Source organism: Perognathus longimembris, chromosome 14, assembly GCF_023159225.1.
Source record: "Perognathus longimembris pacificus isolate PPM17 chromosome 14, ASM2315922v1, whole genome shotgun sequence".
In the NCBI taxonomy this organism is placed as follows: Eukaryota; Metazoa; Chordata; class Mammalia; order Rodentia; family Heteromyidae; genus Perognathus; species Perognathus longimembris.
The window spans coordinates 55,424,123-55,440,968 of NC_063174.1; the positions used below are offsets into that span (position 1 = coordinate 55,424,123).

Genomic DNA, 16,846 nt, shown 5'->3' on the forward strand with positions numbered 1-16,846 from the left:
TCCGGGAAATGGAAATGAGGGTTTTTTGGGTGGTTGTTGTTTTCTTTTCATCTTGTCTGTTCGTTTATCTGTCTTTGGGGGGCAAGGGGGCACAGAAATAGAGGGACAAAGGGTGAGGAAATGCAGCAGTGGTACTCACTAGACACTACGTTGAAAATTAAGTATACAACTTAGGGGTGGGATGAGAGGAAGACAACGGGGAGACAGTGAAGGAAAGGGTGATGTCTAAAAAGAAATGTACTCATTACCTGACTTGTGAAACTTAACCCCTCTGTATTTCAGCTTTATAATATAATAGTATAAAAAATGTAAAGGGATTATAACTACAGATAAGTGATTTCCAGGAAAATGTTTACCCATTTTACAGGCTTGGTTGCATAACAAAAGCAAAACGGTAATTCTGATTAAACAAAGCTTCAGGCAGTGCTTTTGAAGCATCAAGTATTTCGAAGTATAACAAAAGGAAAAAAAAGCAGCAAGCATGTTTTATAAGTAGAGGGAAGTATGAGCCAAAAATGATTGTAACAGCTGCAGTATAAGGTGACGAATTGAAGGAAGTGTATTCTTGTATTTTTAAAGGAAGTCATTGTTTTCTAGTAAAAGCTCCCCAGCAGCTTATGTCCCTTCTGTCTCTGGGCTGCCGAAGACCTCTGCGATCTCACTACCTGGTAAGTAGCAATCTCCGCTCTTCCAAAAGTTACTATATTTAAAAAAAAGGTTATTTGCTTTAAATGACTTTTTTTTCTAGGCATGGTATTTTTCTAAATGTATATCCTTACCAAATGCTTTAAAAAATTAAGCGTTTCTTTAGCAACAAGGGTAAATCCTTGGCTATTCTATTTTATTTCCCCTCTGTCAATACTCAGAGCTTAATACTTACAAAAGATAAAAGATGGCCAAAGCTAGGTAGTAGGTGGTTTTGCCATAATCTGTGGGCCAGATGAGGCACAGACAGATTTTTTTCAATAATTTTTAAGGAAGTAAAAACAGTAGGAATTCACAATATATCACTTACAGCTAACTATTTACCATCTACCTTATATACTTGAAAATTGGTTCCATGGGTCAGAGCTTCTGTAAAGGGCTGCATTGTAAACATTGTAGCCTCTAGTCAAATTCCTACCACAGTTATTCTACTCTGCCATTACAGTGTGAAAAAGCCATGCTCAACAATAAGTAAATAAAAATAAGCTAGCAAGCCCTAAACGCACATGGACAAACCTGAAATGCATGTTACTAAATGAAAGAGGCTAATCTGAAAAATGTTCATACTGTGTGACCCACTTAGAAACCAGTTGTGAGAGGATCAGTGCTTGGCAGAGCCTGGGGAAAGAGAGAATAGTAGAGCTTGGAGGACTTTTAGGACAGTGAAAATATTATATTGTTATAATTAGACTCCAAAAAGCCAGAAGTGGAGCTTTGACCCAACAGAATGCCAGCCTTGAGCAGGAAAGCTCAAGGACAGGTGCATACACACATACACGCACACACTCATACTCATACACACAGCAACTAATTTTAAAATGGGCAAAACTTTTAGCTTGAACTTTGCAATGAGATTTATACACACATAAGTGTGTAAAAGTGTATAAAAAGCTGTTTAACATCAGTGATTGTTAGGGATGTTGAAATTTAAGGTCAATAAAGGACAATTTGAGAATGTGAACACTACATCAGTGCACTCTGCCAGGTCAATGGGAAGATGCGGAACACTCCACAAGGTCAAAGGGAGGATATGGAACATTCTATAAGGTCAATAGGAAAACATAGAGCACTTTACAAGGTCAATGAGATGATGTAGAACACTGTCCACAAGGTCAATGGGAGAATGGGGAGCATTGTCTACAAGGTCAATGGGAAGATGTGGAGCTCTGCAAGGTCAAGGAGAAGATGTGGAACACTGTCTGGAATGTCAGTGGGAGAATGAGGAGCACTCTACGAGGTCAGTGGGAGGATGTGGAACATTACCTGCAAGGTCAATGGGAGGCTATGGAACACTGTGTACAAGGTCAATGGGAGGATGTGGAGCCCTTTCCAAGGTCATTGGGGGGTTGTGGAGTTCTCTAATATTGCCATACATTGCTGCCAGAGTTGAGAAAGGCAATTTGAAGGAAGAAGAGGGAAGGAGAGAGAAAGAAAGAAATGTGAACAGCACTTTGGCCATCTTTTCTGAAGATAACTGTGTAGTTAATGATGCAGCAATTCTACTTTGAGGCACTTGCCGAAGAACATTAGAACAGATCCACATACCGGCTTAGACATGAATATTCTTATCAGCTTGGTGTACAATAGTAAAAAACTAGAAAAATCCAAATGTCTGCCAAACTATATTATAGATAAACTTAGCATATCCATACAATACTTAGTAATAAATAAGGAGGAATGAAGTTCTGATATACCCAATCTGAATAAATATCAATTATGCTGATAATATAAAAGAAGCCAGATGAAAAATTCTATTATTCTCTTTATATAAAATTTTAGAAAATTCCATCTGCTGTGACTAGTGGTTTTGGGAGGGAGGGGGAGGCGGGGTTCATAGTGACGTCCCACGGGTAGCAGTAGCCTCATGGGAATATATACTTGCCCAAACCTGACTTGGAGTCATTTACTATATAAAACAACTGTTTTAAAAGAGATGATGTCAGCGGTCCTTAGCCTTCCCTTCTATTTGGTACCCTTGGTGTGCTTGATTCTCTACGTGCATTCTTTCCAGATGACTCCTTCCGGCCTCGAAATGCCAGTAGTGTTCCACCTTCCTTCTCTCCCAATTCCCAATTGCCGAGTACCTCGCGGGGGACAGGTAGCACGGATACCAAGAGCGGTGGAAGTAAGGACGCACCGCCTCGGAAGGCCACCTTGTAAGTACCTGTGTGCTGCCAAGTGCCCGCTGCTCTGCCTGCTCAGTGCCATGGCTTCCCTCTCATGGGCCGCCCCGAGAGTAGAAGAGAGCTGAGCCGGGGGCCCTTGTCGCGGGAGGCTCTGTGAGGGAGTGTGGCACACACTGCAGTGTCCCTTGCAGTGACGCCATAAAGCTTTCTATTCTCTTTGCCCATGGTTCTTTTCTGTATTATACGTATTGTTTGAGTTATTGAAGTCTTTGTTTCTTGTAAACATTTCTAAGGATAGTATCATAAGCATCACCATAAACTATTGCAAAGCATACAAATGATTTGGTCAAAATGCTCAACCTCCAGTTACAGGTCTGCTCTTTTCATGGAGTTCCTGAACCTCCACCTGATCAGAATCAGAGATTATGAATTCTGGCGTATTTGCAAACATATCTAACTAAATTCATAGACATTCTTTTGTCTTTCCGTCCACCTCTCTCCCCCACCCACTTGTTGTTTTGAGTCTAGGTCTTGTTGTGCAGCCCAAGCTGACCTCAGACTTGCTATGTAGCCCAGGCTGGGCTGGAATACTCAATCTTCTTGCCTCAGCCTCCTGGGTGCTGGGATTACAGGCATGTACTACCATCTCCAGCTCCTAGCAGATAACTTAAACAAAACAACCTAGGAATTGCTGGACATTGATGGCTCACACTTGTAATCCTAACTACTCAGGAAGCTGAGATCTGACGATTGTGGTTTGAAGCCAGCCAAGGTAGGAAAGTCCATGAGATTCTTATCTCCAGTTAAACACCCCAAAAGCCAGAAGCAGAGCTGTGGCTAGCCTTGTAGAGTGGTAGAGAGCTAGCCTTGAGCAGAAAAGCTTAGGGACATGTTCAGTCCCTAAGTTCAGGCCCAAGACCAGCACCAAAAACCAAACCAAAGCAACATTTCCCCTCCCCCAAATGTTTATAATTATTTTCAGGAAAAATAAATAAGCCAGAATGACACATGTTGCATTTGGAAGCGGTAGAGAAATACAGGTGTATATCTTACATTTTCTAAAGCCAGGTGATTGCTATATGTATAATTAGACCTGCACAATTTCCACTGTGTTTAGACAGAATGAAAAATGCAGAAAAGGCTTATGATAATTAAATATTATGTCATGGGCAGATATATTTTTGTCATTTAAAGATAATTCTGAGTATCTTTAATGTGTAATTCTTTTTTCTCTTACCAGGATTCTCATATATGAAGTGTATTCAAAGTAGCTTGTCTATATATTTATTTACTTTAAACATTATATTGATAAAAATTTTCATGTCTTTTTTTTCCCTTCCTCCGTCCTTTCTGCGTGCCCACCTGCCTCCCTTCCTCTTTCTCGTCTTCCCTTCTTCCCTTTTTCTGTCTCTCTTACTTTCTTCTCTCCTTCAGAAAGTCCAGGAAATCCAACCCTTAACTCAACTTCTTGATGAAGGAGGCACAATCCTTGGAGATGATATGATTGATGGACAAAGCCAAAGCAATGGCTGGACTTTCTTAAAGTTTTTTTTTCTTTTTTTCTTTTTTTTTTTTAAAAAAGAATGGGAAAAGAGACATAATGGCAGCCGATATTAAACTTACCATATTTGGAATTAGATTCCCTAGCAGGTATGATATATGTTTCTTAATAATGTGGTAACAGAATTCCAGTGTTAAGGTGCAGTGTAACAGAAAACAGCTTTGGGGGCATGAGTGGACACAGAACAAGCTGTTTTGCTGTTCTAGGGTTGAGCATTTAGAGATGGCACGAGAGTCTAAATCAGCTGAAATTGCCCTCACCGGGCACGGGGGAGGTAAGGAAGATCCTGCCTTTCTCACGGCTCCTGGAGCCCAGTGGGATGGTCACACTGAACGGCTTCTGCGGTCTTCTCACTGGTGTGATTGTGGTGACAGTGTGACACGGGAACATCCCACATTTCGATTTGGCAGTGAAAATTCTGCAAAGAGTTCCAAGAACTTTGAGCTACAAATACCTAAAAATAATAGATGGATGATTTTCTTTATTTCCCACAAGAATTTCTTTTATAAATACTCCGTTTACATTTTAGGTTGTATTTGTCCTTATTAAAATAAAAATGATGAATCTAGTTTGAATCAGCTGTTATTGCAAGCTATCATGCTTAAGCCATGTGGACAGCATTTGTACTGATGCTACTTTTTCCATCAAAATTTGCCTGTGGAACAAATACAGTTGTCAATTCAAAATGTCAGTTCTTGAGATACAGTGTATGAAGCTATTGTCAGCTTCTCTACTTCAAAATGCAATCAGCATATAATATATGGATATTAGGAAATATTTGTTTTTTAAATATATTGATGTATGATAAAGATGATCTGACTTGTGAATGCATACGTGTGTGTGGTTACTTTTTATAATGTGAAATGGACACTGAATTTACACAAAATGAACATAGGTTCATGAGATATCCGGGTTTGTAAAAAAGGTTTAAAATACTCTCCTGCATTTTATTCTGTAATTAGAAAACCAGGCCTCTCCTTTTATGTCAGCGTACAATCATTCAGAGAATAGTTACTTAGGGATACTTTCCAAAGCCATTTTCTTCCCCTTGGCCTCTCTGGAACCATGCTTGTCATTCACAGTGTCCTTGTTAAGACGACAAACAGGTAAGTTGCTATAGATCCCATAGGCGGGAGAAACTTAACCATCATGCTTAAAGAAATTCCGTGTGTGTCTGGATTTTAACTATTAGTGATGTGAAATTGAATGTATTTATGGGCGGGGGATTCTATGGTGCACAGTAGCACACCAGAGCTGCATTTCTTTCTAGTCAGCATTGACTGGTTCTTTTAAATAAAGCAATTTCAGTTTGCAGAGTTACAAGTTTTATATTCCTCCTATGCATGTGGGAAAGAGGAGAGTGATTTGATAGAGAATAATCACCATGAATTATAAAGTTCAGCAGTGTAGAACAGGCAGTTGCTTAGTTATTAAATTCTCAATTACAGCAGTTAATCAAAATTTTTCTCGTTCTCCCCCACAAACATGGTAACTTCTAAAATGAAAAAAAATAGTTAAAATCCTGCTTGTAAGGACAGATAAAAAAACAGAAAATAACTTGGTGACACATATATCTCTACTTACAGCAGAAATTGAATGCATTCATTTAGTGCTGCATTAATCTGAAGATAGCTCACGCTCGCTGGACACAGGGCGAGCTCTTCCCCCACAACCCAGGGCCAACACTGGGGTCCAGCACCGCCTGTTGCACAGAGCTTGTGAACATCTGAGTTACAGGAATGTTGGGTTCACCACCTTGCCCAGAAACTTTGGGTATGTTTATACATTTAGATAGCAATGGACAAAAATGCAGTTAGACATTTAGCCAATCCAGTGGACTTTTATTTAAGAATCAATGAACTCCTAAACAGTTCTTGTTTCTGGAACAGAAGATGACCAACTCCTAAGAGTACCCAGGGAGGAAGGGGAGGGGCATGTTACTATTTCCCTTTTATCTTAGACCAAGTTCTCTTGGTCTGTTTAACCATGGGGGGGGCTGTTTTTATTAGCATATATTAGTTGTGCACTGAAATTCACTGTGATGTCTCTATATATGCTTACAACGTTCCCTGATCAAATCCATCCTCCCTATCAAATGCTCCTTCCTTTTCCCTCCCACCCCTCTTTTTGTAACAATTCCAATAGGTTTCTTCATTTTCCTTATCCATTTGTAAAATATTCACCCCCTATGCCCGGGGACTGGATGCTCCATGGGTATCATTGAGCCAGACACCTTAATCAGGACTGATTATGGCAATTTTCTCCCAGTCCTGATCAGCAAGATGTAATTCCATAATAGACTGAAGTAAAACACAGGCTGTAATTCCATAATATACTGAAGTAAAACACAAGATGTGATTCTATAATAGACTGAAGTAAAACACAAGATGTAATTCCATAATAGACTGAAGTAAAACACAAGATGTAATTCCATAATAGACTGAAGTAAAACGCAAGATGTAATTCCGTAATAGACTGAGTTTAAACACTTAGTTGCACCGGGGGTGGGGGGGGAGCATGACTCAGTGAGAATGTTCATATCTCCCCCAAAGGCTTTATCCTGAAATATTCTGGCTGGCAGTTCTTGTAGTCCAAGTGTGTGTGCAGCAGAGAAAGGCAGAGGTTCCCCCCAGCTAGGCTTCAGTGAGCAAAGGCTCCTAGGAACAAGCCTAAGTTGCTGGACAGACTGTACCCATATCTAAAAATACTTACCAATGTAATGCTAGCCCAAATGGACACAGGCTGGGAGTTCTCCCTTCACAACCCAGTGCCAACACCTGCCTTGCGGGGGTCAGCCCCTCCCGCCACACTGAGCACTCAAGCAGATCTAAGCTACAGGAGAGTCGGGTTCACCACCCTGCCCAGAAACAGGAGCATCCTAGAGGTCTCCTCATAGATCATGAAATGAAACGGCCGGTCCACCTTGATGATGGGAGGCATGGAGTATGCCATGATTTCTGACAGTGTTCCTACCACTGCCTCTGTGCCGTTCTCATCCACCTCAATCACAGATTGCTGTAAGACCTAGGAAAGGAGACAACGGGAAGATCATTTGTGTGGCAATGGAAAGAGGGGATTGACGATGCTCCCCAGTGGCCCCACCTGCCTGGCCATGCTCCTAGGTTTTAGGCGCGCAGCCCATCTGTTGAGAGTGTGCCAGGGACTGCCTCAAAATCTAAGCCCTCGGAGGCTGGGGGGACCCAGTGGGAAATGGGGTTTGTGAAGTACATCGGCCTGGAGCCAGAACTCTGGCTGGCAGAGTTCTAATACATATGTATTGAGCATACACTTTGTGCTGTGCTCAGTAAGTAAGTGGTCTGGGCCCCCTCGGAGGTGGATGGTGCTGCCTTGATCTGAGTCCTTTGAGTTTTCTCTCAGGCAGGGACAGGCAGTGAGTGGTTTGTCTTTCAAGGCAGCCAGCCTGCCCTAGTACTGCCCCAAGGCCTGCCCCGGTGCCAGCGCCCTGACTCTGCTTGTCACACAGAGTCCTGTTGTCTGTTTGGGAGGTACTTCTGTGCAGGAATCTAAGGTGATATGGATGATGTACCTCTGATTAGTCTGAGAGACGATGAAAATAGCAGCATAATGATACCTGGGAGGCAAGCACTCTTGCCACCAGGCCATATTCACAGCCCTGACACCTGGGAATTCTCTGTTTCCTGGGGTACGGCTTTATTCCCCAGCGCTATCATTGTGTTTTAAAGGTAGCCACGTGGCTTGGGCTGCATTCCACAGAAGCTGGTGGGCGTTGGGGACAGAGACTCTGAAGCCAGGGGGCTCTCCTGCAGGGGTGTTGGGGAAAGGAGGTCTGGAAGGGTTGGGGTATGAGTCAGGAAAGGCTGTGCGGCTTCATGATGATGAACCGGTAAGCCAGTCCATTTCAGGGGTAAACTTTTTGGGCATAGGTGGAGAAGAGGGAGAGACTACACTGAAGAGTGGTGGAGAAACATGGCTGGAAATTCTCAAAACACCCAACGTGGGTGCTATTTCAGATGGTTGGGATTTAATGACTACAGCTGGACATCTTAGGAAAATTAAGTGATTCGCAAAATGTCTGTTGGTGTCGGTGGCATTTGCGCTTAGGACCGGGCCCCGGCGCAGACCCTGGCTTGCCTTGGACACTTGAAGATTTCTGGCTGTCGCCGAGAGTTCGCCGAGGTCAGCTGAGGACGAGAAGATTCTTCTGACTCCCATCTGCTTAAGCAGCTCATGCATCTCATACTTCTGGTCCAGCTTGAACTTGGGAAAGAAAACCTCCATTTTCCTGGGGTTCAAGGACAGAGGATGTGAAATGTAGGCAAAGCCACAGTCCCTCATCACTGAAAAGGACACATTTTCCTTCCTTCCTTCCTTCCTTCCTTCCTTCCTTCCTTCCTTCCTTCCTTCCTTCCTTCCTTCCTTCCTTCCTTCCTTCCTCTGAGGTGATTTCCATTCTGGAGTGTCTAGTTGGCTGGGCACCGTTTCCCACCTCCATCTCATAGGAAATACTTGCGGCTTTAGAAAGCATTCTTACGTCAGCCTCTGTGACCCAACTCCAGTCTCACCCCATGGCTTGTAGACTTTGGAGCTAGGAAGGCCACTCTATTTTCTCCTTGTTTTAAGAACCAACCCAGTAGCTGCTCCCTGCATCCCTGCAGACTCCTGGAGGACGCCCTTCCCAGCCCCAGTGCCTGCATGCTCTTCCCCAGGAGAAGCCTAGGACTCCAGGGAGGGACAGGCACGGGGCGCCATGGGACTTGCGCCCCTGTCATCTGTAACCAGCAAGGCTCTGAGGTCACCTATTTTCTACATTGAAGTTCTCTCAAAATATGGTGTTTGGAAGGATGAGTTCTGTGTCTTAAGAATAAAACATGAAAACTAATTGATACCAAATGAATCTTTAAGAAGTCCCAATTTCCTGTTCTGTGAAATGTAGCCAAAGACAGCGGTAGCCATTACCCAGAGTGCTTCAGAAGAGCAATGCGCATATGCTACGTTCATAGAACAAAGTCTGGCGTGCAGTCCGCCCTTCACAAATACGAATTCACTCCCCCCTAGTCATGGGAATCTCTTTATTTATTGTCTCATTGCATGGTTGGGCCGGGCAGTCAGAATGTCCTGACGATGAACTCATTCATGAAGCAAACGGTGCCTCATGCCGGGCACTTGCGCCTGCTCTCGTGGTTCTAACCCCCAGATTCATAGCTCCAGCCTGGACCATGGCTCTTCTTGGCATGTCTACTGGGATGGAGATATTTCTGATACCGATTTTAAGACTGAACTATTCAACCTACACCCCAGACCTGTTCTTTCCTACATTCTTCCCCCAAATGGCAAATCCATCCTTCCTATTGAGGCCAACATTTTATAACCATCTTTGGCAAGGACTGCATGGTCTGTCTCTCTCTTTCCACACCCCTCACCTCAGGCATGCCGTCCATGAGCAAAGCCTGCCAGCCTCTCCCCCAGATACCCACATCCACTTCTCCCCCTGTGTCATGCTCTACGCAGTGGTATTGCTTCCTAGCAGCTCCCTGACCTCCACCTAATGGGCCTCCTTGCTGTCCCTCGCCTCCTCCCATGTCTGTTCTCAACACAGGAACTTGGGGGGCCTTTTGGTCAGATCCTGGCACACCTCTCAGAGCCTTCCAGCAGAGCTCCAGTCTTTCCTGGCTGGTGAAGGGTGTGCCGGGGGTGGGGGTGGGGTGGAGCCCAGCCTCCTCTCTGGCCTCCTCTCCAATAGCTGTGGCCACACTGGCCACCTTGCTCCTCACTCAGGCCCAGAACCTTCCCACCTCTGCCTCTAAACCCCTCTCCCAGACAGGCAGATGACTCGTCCTGAAGATGTTCCTGACTTCCTCTTAGTGAGCCCCCCTGACTGCTTGCGCCCCGTTCTCTCTCCCTGGCCTCATCTTGGTTGTCTGCCTTCATGGAAAGAAGGCAGCAGGTGCACTGCGGCATGCCTTGCCTAGCCTAGCGTGTGTGGATGTGGCTGGGGGAGTCAGTACTTGCTCAGTGAATGCATGAACGAGCCAGGTGCCGTGACTGATGCTGGAGATGGAGTGGAGACCGCACCAGTGCTGTCTCTGCCCCTGGGGGCTCAGAGCTCACTGAGACGGAGGGAGACGGCACAGGAGGGAGCTGTGGAGAGCTTTCAGAGTGCCAGCCCGAGTCTGTGTCAGCGTGGGCAAGCCTCCTGCATACCTGGTTCTCATGTCCTGGAGCCATGTCTCTACCAGGTCTGAGCTTAGGTAGTCCTCCAGTGCCAGGTGGTCCCCTGTTTTCTCCATGAGGATGACCAGCATGGTGGCGTTTCCTCGGTAGGGCAGCTTGAGAACGTGACAGCGAAAATTCTTATCAAAGGTGGAGGCAAACTCGCCCGCTTGGTACATCATGGGCACCTTAATAGCCTTGTACTTGTCCAGGTGGAAAGCGTCATTGTCAGTGAAGGCAGGATCGAACGGGGCCAGCCACTTCCCTGAACAAGCCAGAAAAGGGAAAGGGAGTACCAAAATCGAGAGACAAAGGATAAAAAGACGAACCGATGCAACAGCAATGCTTACAAAACTACATGGGGTAAACCAACTGTACAACTCATGGGTGGAGAGGGAAATGGGGGGGGGAGGCGGGGGAAAATGAGGGAGAGGTAACAAGTTGGATAAGAAATGTACTCACTGCCTTACATATGAAGCTGTAACCCCCTCTGTATATCACTTTGACAATAAAGAAATGAAAAAAAAAAAAAAAAAGAAAAGAGCCTACATGGAAAACAGCCTGGTCCTGCTCCAGCCACAGGGCGCTGAGCTCTGTTTCCCTCTGCGCCCCTCTCCCGCCCTCGACCCCAGAAAGGCACGTTGGCTTGGACCCTAGCTCAGGCCAAAGGAATTCCCCCAAATACCAAAATTCAGGTCTACCCTTAACCCTTGTGGGGATCGCACACCAGCACACGTGCCCTGATTCGCCACCATCTACACCTGAACAAGTCCCTCCCATTTCCTGGTGGCGGACTCAGGCCTGGAGGAGAGGGCCCCACCTACGTGAGGGTCCCTGGTGAGCCCTTGTGCAAACATACACATCCCGCAGGGAAGGGGTTCTGGCCCATTGCTTTGTGTGGCTCTGGAATAGTCCACCACCACCTTCACCAGCACACTGGGGAAGCCCCCAGGGTGTTGGGGGGCAGATGACCCACACAGCCTATTGCCCTCAATGTCTGCAAAGTGACTCCCCACCCCAAGCTTTGGGCATCTCCCAGTGCCAGCTCTCTGCTCGTGCCCTGTTAGAGCTGGAACCCAGAGGCCCAGGATGGGCATTGGATTGTACCAGGGGATTGTACCATTCACATTGTGACCCTGATTACACTCACACCCTCCACCCCACCCATCTTTCACAGTAGCCCGTGCTCTACCTGCTGTGCTGGTGATCAAGAAAATCAATTGTGCACATGGATGTGGTGTCTCGCACATGCCAAGGGCGGACAAGCACTTACATTCATTAGATCACAAGGCCTTATAACTACAGCAAGCACCTGTACTTTCTGTATTAAAAATCCAAGGAGATTTCTGTTCGTTGCTCCAGGTCACAGAGACTGAAGAAGCAAAATTGCAATCCTCAATCTCTTAGATAATATTCTTTAAAAAAAAAAAAATATATATATATAGTCCCATATAGGCCCTGGTGGCTCACACTTGTAATCCTAGCATATCAGGAAGCTGAGATCTGAGATCATGATTCGAAGCTATCCTGGGCAGAAAAGTCCATGAGACTCTTATCTCCAATTAGCAACCAAAAAGGCTGGAAGTAGAGCTGTGGCTCAAGCGGTAAAGCACCAGCCTTAAGTGAAAAACCTAAGGGAGAGTGCCCAGACTCTGAGTTCAAGTCCCACACCTGGTACACCTCCCTCTCTCTCATTTACACAAACAATCCCACACTATCTCCACTCCCAAATATCAGAAGACAACTGGGTGGGGATGGTGTGGCAATTCTAAGGAGCACAGGCATGTAGGGGGAGGAGGGCTGGGGTCTCCGAGGACGCTGGACAGAGGAAGGAGAAAGGAAGAGACAGCAATAGGACTGTAGGGCTTTGGGGAAACAGAACCGTATTGAAGTACCTTGGAATAAGATGTAATCCACAAGAATTAATTTTGTTTCGGGATTAATCTGGTCAAAGAGCTTGGGGATTTTCCCCTGCGTCTGTTTGTTGACGTGGCGGTTCATCAGTCCCCTGGCCTGGGACGCATTTCGGAAATCCGTAGGCACACACTCTGTGTTGAAGTACGCCTTGGATAGGTTGAGGAAGGCCTCTTTGACCTCGAAATCCTTGTGAATGAAGGCCAAGCTCCCTTGGGTGAGGCCCAGCTCCTGGTTGCTGGACAGGGTTTCCTGGAGCCTCTTAAAGAGGGTGGGCAGGGTGAGGGACCCCATCGGGCTCAGGGCCTGCAGGCGGAGTCCTCGCTCCACCTGGGCTCTGGTCTCCCCTTGGGCCCCCAGCATCAAGCCGGCCAGAGCCATGGCCACCCCGAAAGGGGAGAAGATGACGTTGCCGTCGTGCCTCAGGGAAAGCTTCCGCAACAGGCCGAACCCAAGGTCTGTGGCGGCTTTGGAGAGTCGCTGCTGGCTGGCCCTCAGCCAGGCTTCCTCGCCGTCCTCAGGGCCTCCGAGGGGGGCTGGCACATCCCCCCATGTCTGGTTCCGAGGAGCCTCCAGCCCCGCCTGGTCCTCTGGCCCATGGGGGCTGAGGGCCAAGCTGGGCGCCAGCCACACCCCTGCCACGAGGATAGGGAGCAGAAGGCCTGAAACGCCCTGCATGCGGTCAGCTCTGGAGACCAAGCACTGCTTCTCTCTGCGGGGCGAGTCTTCCTGGGCAGAAGAGACACCAGAGCTGGCATCGTGTCACCCTCATACGGTGGGACACATTCCCCTAGGGCCCAGCCTCCTTCCTGAGGGGACCCCAGGAGTTCACGTCAGGCTGTGCAGGTCAGCCCTGCCCAGGAGAATCTGGACAGAAACTCTCCAGAGCCAAATTTCCTTCTGTTCCCATCCCCTGCTCAGCGCTCCTTTTCCTAGTCAGTCTGCTGCCTCTCTACACAGCCTTCTTCTCTGGGGACAGGAGGCCGTGTGTGTGTGTGTGTGTGTGTGTGTGTGTGTGTGTGTGTGTGTGTGTGTGTGTGTAGGGTGGCAAAGCAAGGCCAGAGGTGACTCAGGGGCCTCCCAAACCACTCACTATCTGCTTCAGGCATTGCCTTCGGTTGGCCATAAAACAGTCCCTCTGTGTTGGGCCACCGGATGGTGGGTGACACATTTGGCGGGGGATTTGCAGGATCCAAGGAGCAAGCAAACGAGAAAAAAGGAAAGCTTTTCTTCTTCATTGTCGTCGTCATCGTCGTCATCATCATCATCATCATCATCATCATCATCACCAATCATTTTGTGCCAGTCCTGGGACTTGAACTCAGGGCCTGGCTTGTTTGCTTAAGTAGAAATCCCCATTAATGACATGGAGTGACTACCTCTGTCCTAGGATTCCTACGTGGAAGTTGTCACCTCCAAAGCAGTGGTCTTAGGAGTGGGGACTTTAGGAGGTGCTCGGGTTTGGGTGAGGTCACGAGGGCGGGACCTTCATGAAGGACAGCGAGCGAGGCTCACCCCACCCCAACCGCGCTGGTCCCTGACGCGGGATCTCTGGAACCCTGAGAGACCCGTGTGCATGCCTGAAGCCTCTGGTGTCATGTTTGTGTCACCGCAGCCCGAGGACACTCGCGTGGCCATATTGAGCTCTCCTTTGTAAACTGAGCCCTTAGTAGCAGACTCTTGAGTTCAGAGCTACGTTTCTCTGCCACAGAAATCCCGTCTGCACACCGGCTCAACCTCCCCCTTGCCATCCTTAGAAAGCTCCACCGGTAGTGTGCCGAGCGGAAGCGCTGTCACGCCCTGCGGTCTCTGCCCTTGCCGACTGAGCGACTCCCCTGGTCCTTCGGGCCTCTGCCCGTGAGCTGAGCGGTCCGGTGGAGAGCACACGCAGGGCCCTGGCCGGGACGCAGGTGCCTTCCCTCGGGGCCCCAGGTGGGCGCACCGGGCTCGTCGGCCTCTGGGCTCTGGGCTGAGAGCGGAGGGGAACTGAATGCGCAGTCTGGCCTGCCACCCCCTCCTCAGCCCCAGCTGAGGACTTGTCTGTCTGGTGACCCACTTTCCCCCCACGTGGGAGCCCCGCCCGGACATGTCTCCCATCCCTCCTGGTCAGACAGGACCGTGTCGCTGCCACCACCACCACCACCTCTTACCGGCTGGTGACTCTAGGGCGGTGAAGATCATTCAGACCAGAGACACAAGTGCGAGCTCCGGAGCCCAAAGCCTCCAGCAAATATTTGCTATTCCAAAGTGTGAGCCCCTCCACACAGTTACTGATTAACACTCCGCAGGGAGAGAGGATGGCGCTTCTGGAAAATCAGACACAGGGAAGGAGGCCAGCGATCCTTTAAGACACAAATTTCTTCTTCATAGAGCATAATACACATTTAGTGTATATTTATTACGTAAGAGGGGCTGTTCTAAACATGAACATGTATTAAGTCATTTAATAGTAGGACTCTATGAAGTAGGTTTTTTTTTTTTTTTATCATTCCAGTGTTTAGCATAAAACTCAGAGTCACTTGTTGACATCACGTGGCTAAGAAGTGATAGATCTGGGTTTGTATCTGGACAAGGAAATCCCAAACCCAGCATACGGAAAATACCTGTGTTTTAGGAGGAACATAGAGGCAAGCGTATGGGTGCCCTTTTAATTAAAAACAAACACACAAACGTATTCAGCAAGTGTTTATCAGGAACCCGTTATTTCAAAGCAAAGAAAGGGAATACAAAGGGAGCAGGACATTCCTGGCAATGGGAAGGGTACACACAAAGACGCGAGATCTTAGGAGAGCAAGACTGTTCTCAGAATAGTTGAAAAGGAGTCTCAGAGGTGAGACCCAATGTTTCAGACCAGTTAGATTCTCTCTCACTTGCTATCTCTCTCTCTCTCTCTGTATTAGGAATGTATAAATATACATATTAGAAAAGTATTTATTCTTCCACTGTTTTTCATGTGTATGCTATTATCTATCTATCTATCTATCTATCTATCTATCTATCTATCTATCTATCTATCTATATCTGTCTATCTACCTACCTTTCTACCAATTTACCTATCCACCTACCTACCTATCATCTATCTATTTACCTACCTACTATCTATCATCTAATGACATGATCTAGCATTTTTGTGTCTTTATTTGGCCTGAACAGGAAGGTAAACTTTTTCTCCTGTGATGCCTCTCTTGCACCCTCTAACGACAAAGCCCTGACATTCCCGAACTGTGAAGCCAACACATTTATTTGATAAGCGCCTCCCCCCTCCCCATGTTTTGCAGCGTCACAAGGAGGAGAGGGTTCAGAGCTGAGTTGCTGTAAATGGATTGCCAAATGTGTTGTTATTATTTTTAGTTTGATCTGCTGCTTCTTTTCTGTAGATATCTTTGAACTTCTATATATTTATTTAATGCAGGTGATTCATTTTTCTCAGCTTTTATTTGTCTTGGGACTTCATTTTTTAAGAACTGATTTTCTGCCATTTCCCTTTATTTTTGAAAGACGCACAAACTCTAGGGGATAATACCATGCTGAAGCCTTAGGTCACATGGAGTTTGCCCCCTATTGCTGTTGATTTCATAGTACATCTGGAAGATGCTCACGAAATTCATATTGGATCAGGTACCAGCACCCAGGGACCAACCAGAAATCCATCTGAGTCTTCAAGACGAATAATGGACTTATAGGAGAAATTGGTGCTTTTAGTCTTTTCTGTCAGTCATTTACTTTTGTAATTCAACGAAGTTGCTTTATGTAGTTTAAAGGCTCTAGATTCTTAAGCATTCTTCAATAAACTTTCTCATTATGAGATAGTTTTAAAAACACTCATATGAAAGCCACCCTCAATCAGAAAAAAACCAAGACAGCACCCAGGCCCCTAGTTCAAGCACCAAGACATACACACAAAATTAGTGGGGGAAGCCAGATTGTGTTAAAAGATTTATTTAAAGTCTTTGAGGACATTTGTCCTGTAGGCAGTTGAAGGACAGAGTTGAAATCATTCTTATTGTTAAATCTGAATCTGTCCAGATGGCTCAAAGACTTAAATATAAAAACTGAAATAATAAATAGCAGGAATGGAATATGAGTGGTTTTGCTTTTTGGTCTGTTTTTTTTTCTTTTCTTTTTGGTACCAGTACTGAGCCTAAGCACTGCCCCTGAGCTTTTGTGCACAAGGCTGGTGTTCTACTACTTGAGTCACAGCTCCATTTCCAGGTTTTTTTGGTGGTTAATTAGAGATAAGGATCTCATAAATTTTCCTGCCTGGCTTTGAACCACAATCCTCAGATCTCAGCTTCCTGAGTAGCAAGGAGCCTGAGCCACTGGCTTCCTCACTAATTTTAAGTGGCAC

General features: G+C 46.3%; 2 protein-coding genes across 3 annotated transcripts in view; one reads left to right on the forward strand and one right to left on the reverse strand.

Annotated features, from left to right (window-relative positions):
• Positions 1 to 5,223, forward strand: part of Ppp4r4 (protein phosphatase 4 regulatory subunit 4) — a 74,392-nt gene extending 69,169 nt beyond the window's left edge. Inside the window, exons 23-25 of one of the 2 annotated variants that reach the window (XM_048362548.1) lie at positions 580 to 668; positions 2,717 to 2,861; positions 4,266 to 5,223. In XM_048362548.1, coding sequence (XP_048218505.1) covers positions 580 to 668; positions 2,717 to 2,861; positions 4,266 to 4,290 — 259 coding nt within the window. In that variant the 3' untranslated portion in view covers positions 4,291 to 5,223. The remainder of the gene's footprint in view (positions 1 to 579; positions 669 to 2,716; positions 2,862 to 4,265) is intronic. The other variant, XM_048362549.1, reaches the window with a different exon arrangement.
• A 1,717-nt stretch (positions 5,224 to 6,940) lies between these two features.
• On the reverse strand, positions 6,941 to 14,679 carry Serpina10 (serpin family A member 10). The gene is made up of 5 exons (XM_048362494.1): positions 14,649 to 14,679; positions 12,480 to 13,227; positions 10,576 to 10,849; positions 8,506 to 8,656; positions 6,941 to 7,416 (listed from the first exon to the last, which is right to left on the reverse strand). The coding sequence occupies exons 2-5, from the start codon at positions 13,174 to 13,176 to the stop codon at positions 7,225 to 7,227; spliced, it is 1,314 nt and encodes a 437-aa protein (XP_048218451.1). The 5' UTR covers positions 13,177 to 13,227; positions 14,649 to 14,679; the 3' UTR covers positions 6,941 to 7,224.
• Positions 14,680 to 16,846: the final 2,167 nt, after the last annotated feature.

What these genes read in the sequence shown, in the direction of transcription:
- Serpina10 (XM_048362494.1), bottom strand. Translation starts at nt 13,176, where the DNA reads ATGCAGGGCGTTTCAGGCCTTCTGCTCCCTATCCTCGTGGCAGGGGTG. An exon ending in CTCCAGGACATGAGAACCAG is followed by an intron (nt 8,657 to 10,575) that starts GTATGCAGGAGG and finishes CTTGAACCCCAG; the next exon opens with GAAAATGGAGGTTTTCTTTC. An exon ending in GAAATCTTCAAGTGTCCAAG is followed by an intron (nt 7,417 to 8,505) that starts GCAAGCCAGGGT and finishes CTCCTTTCCTAG; the next exon opens with GTCTTACAGCAATCTGTGAT.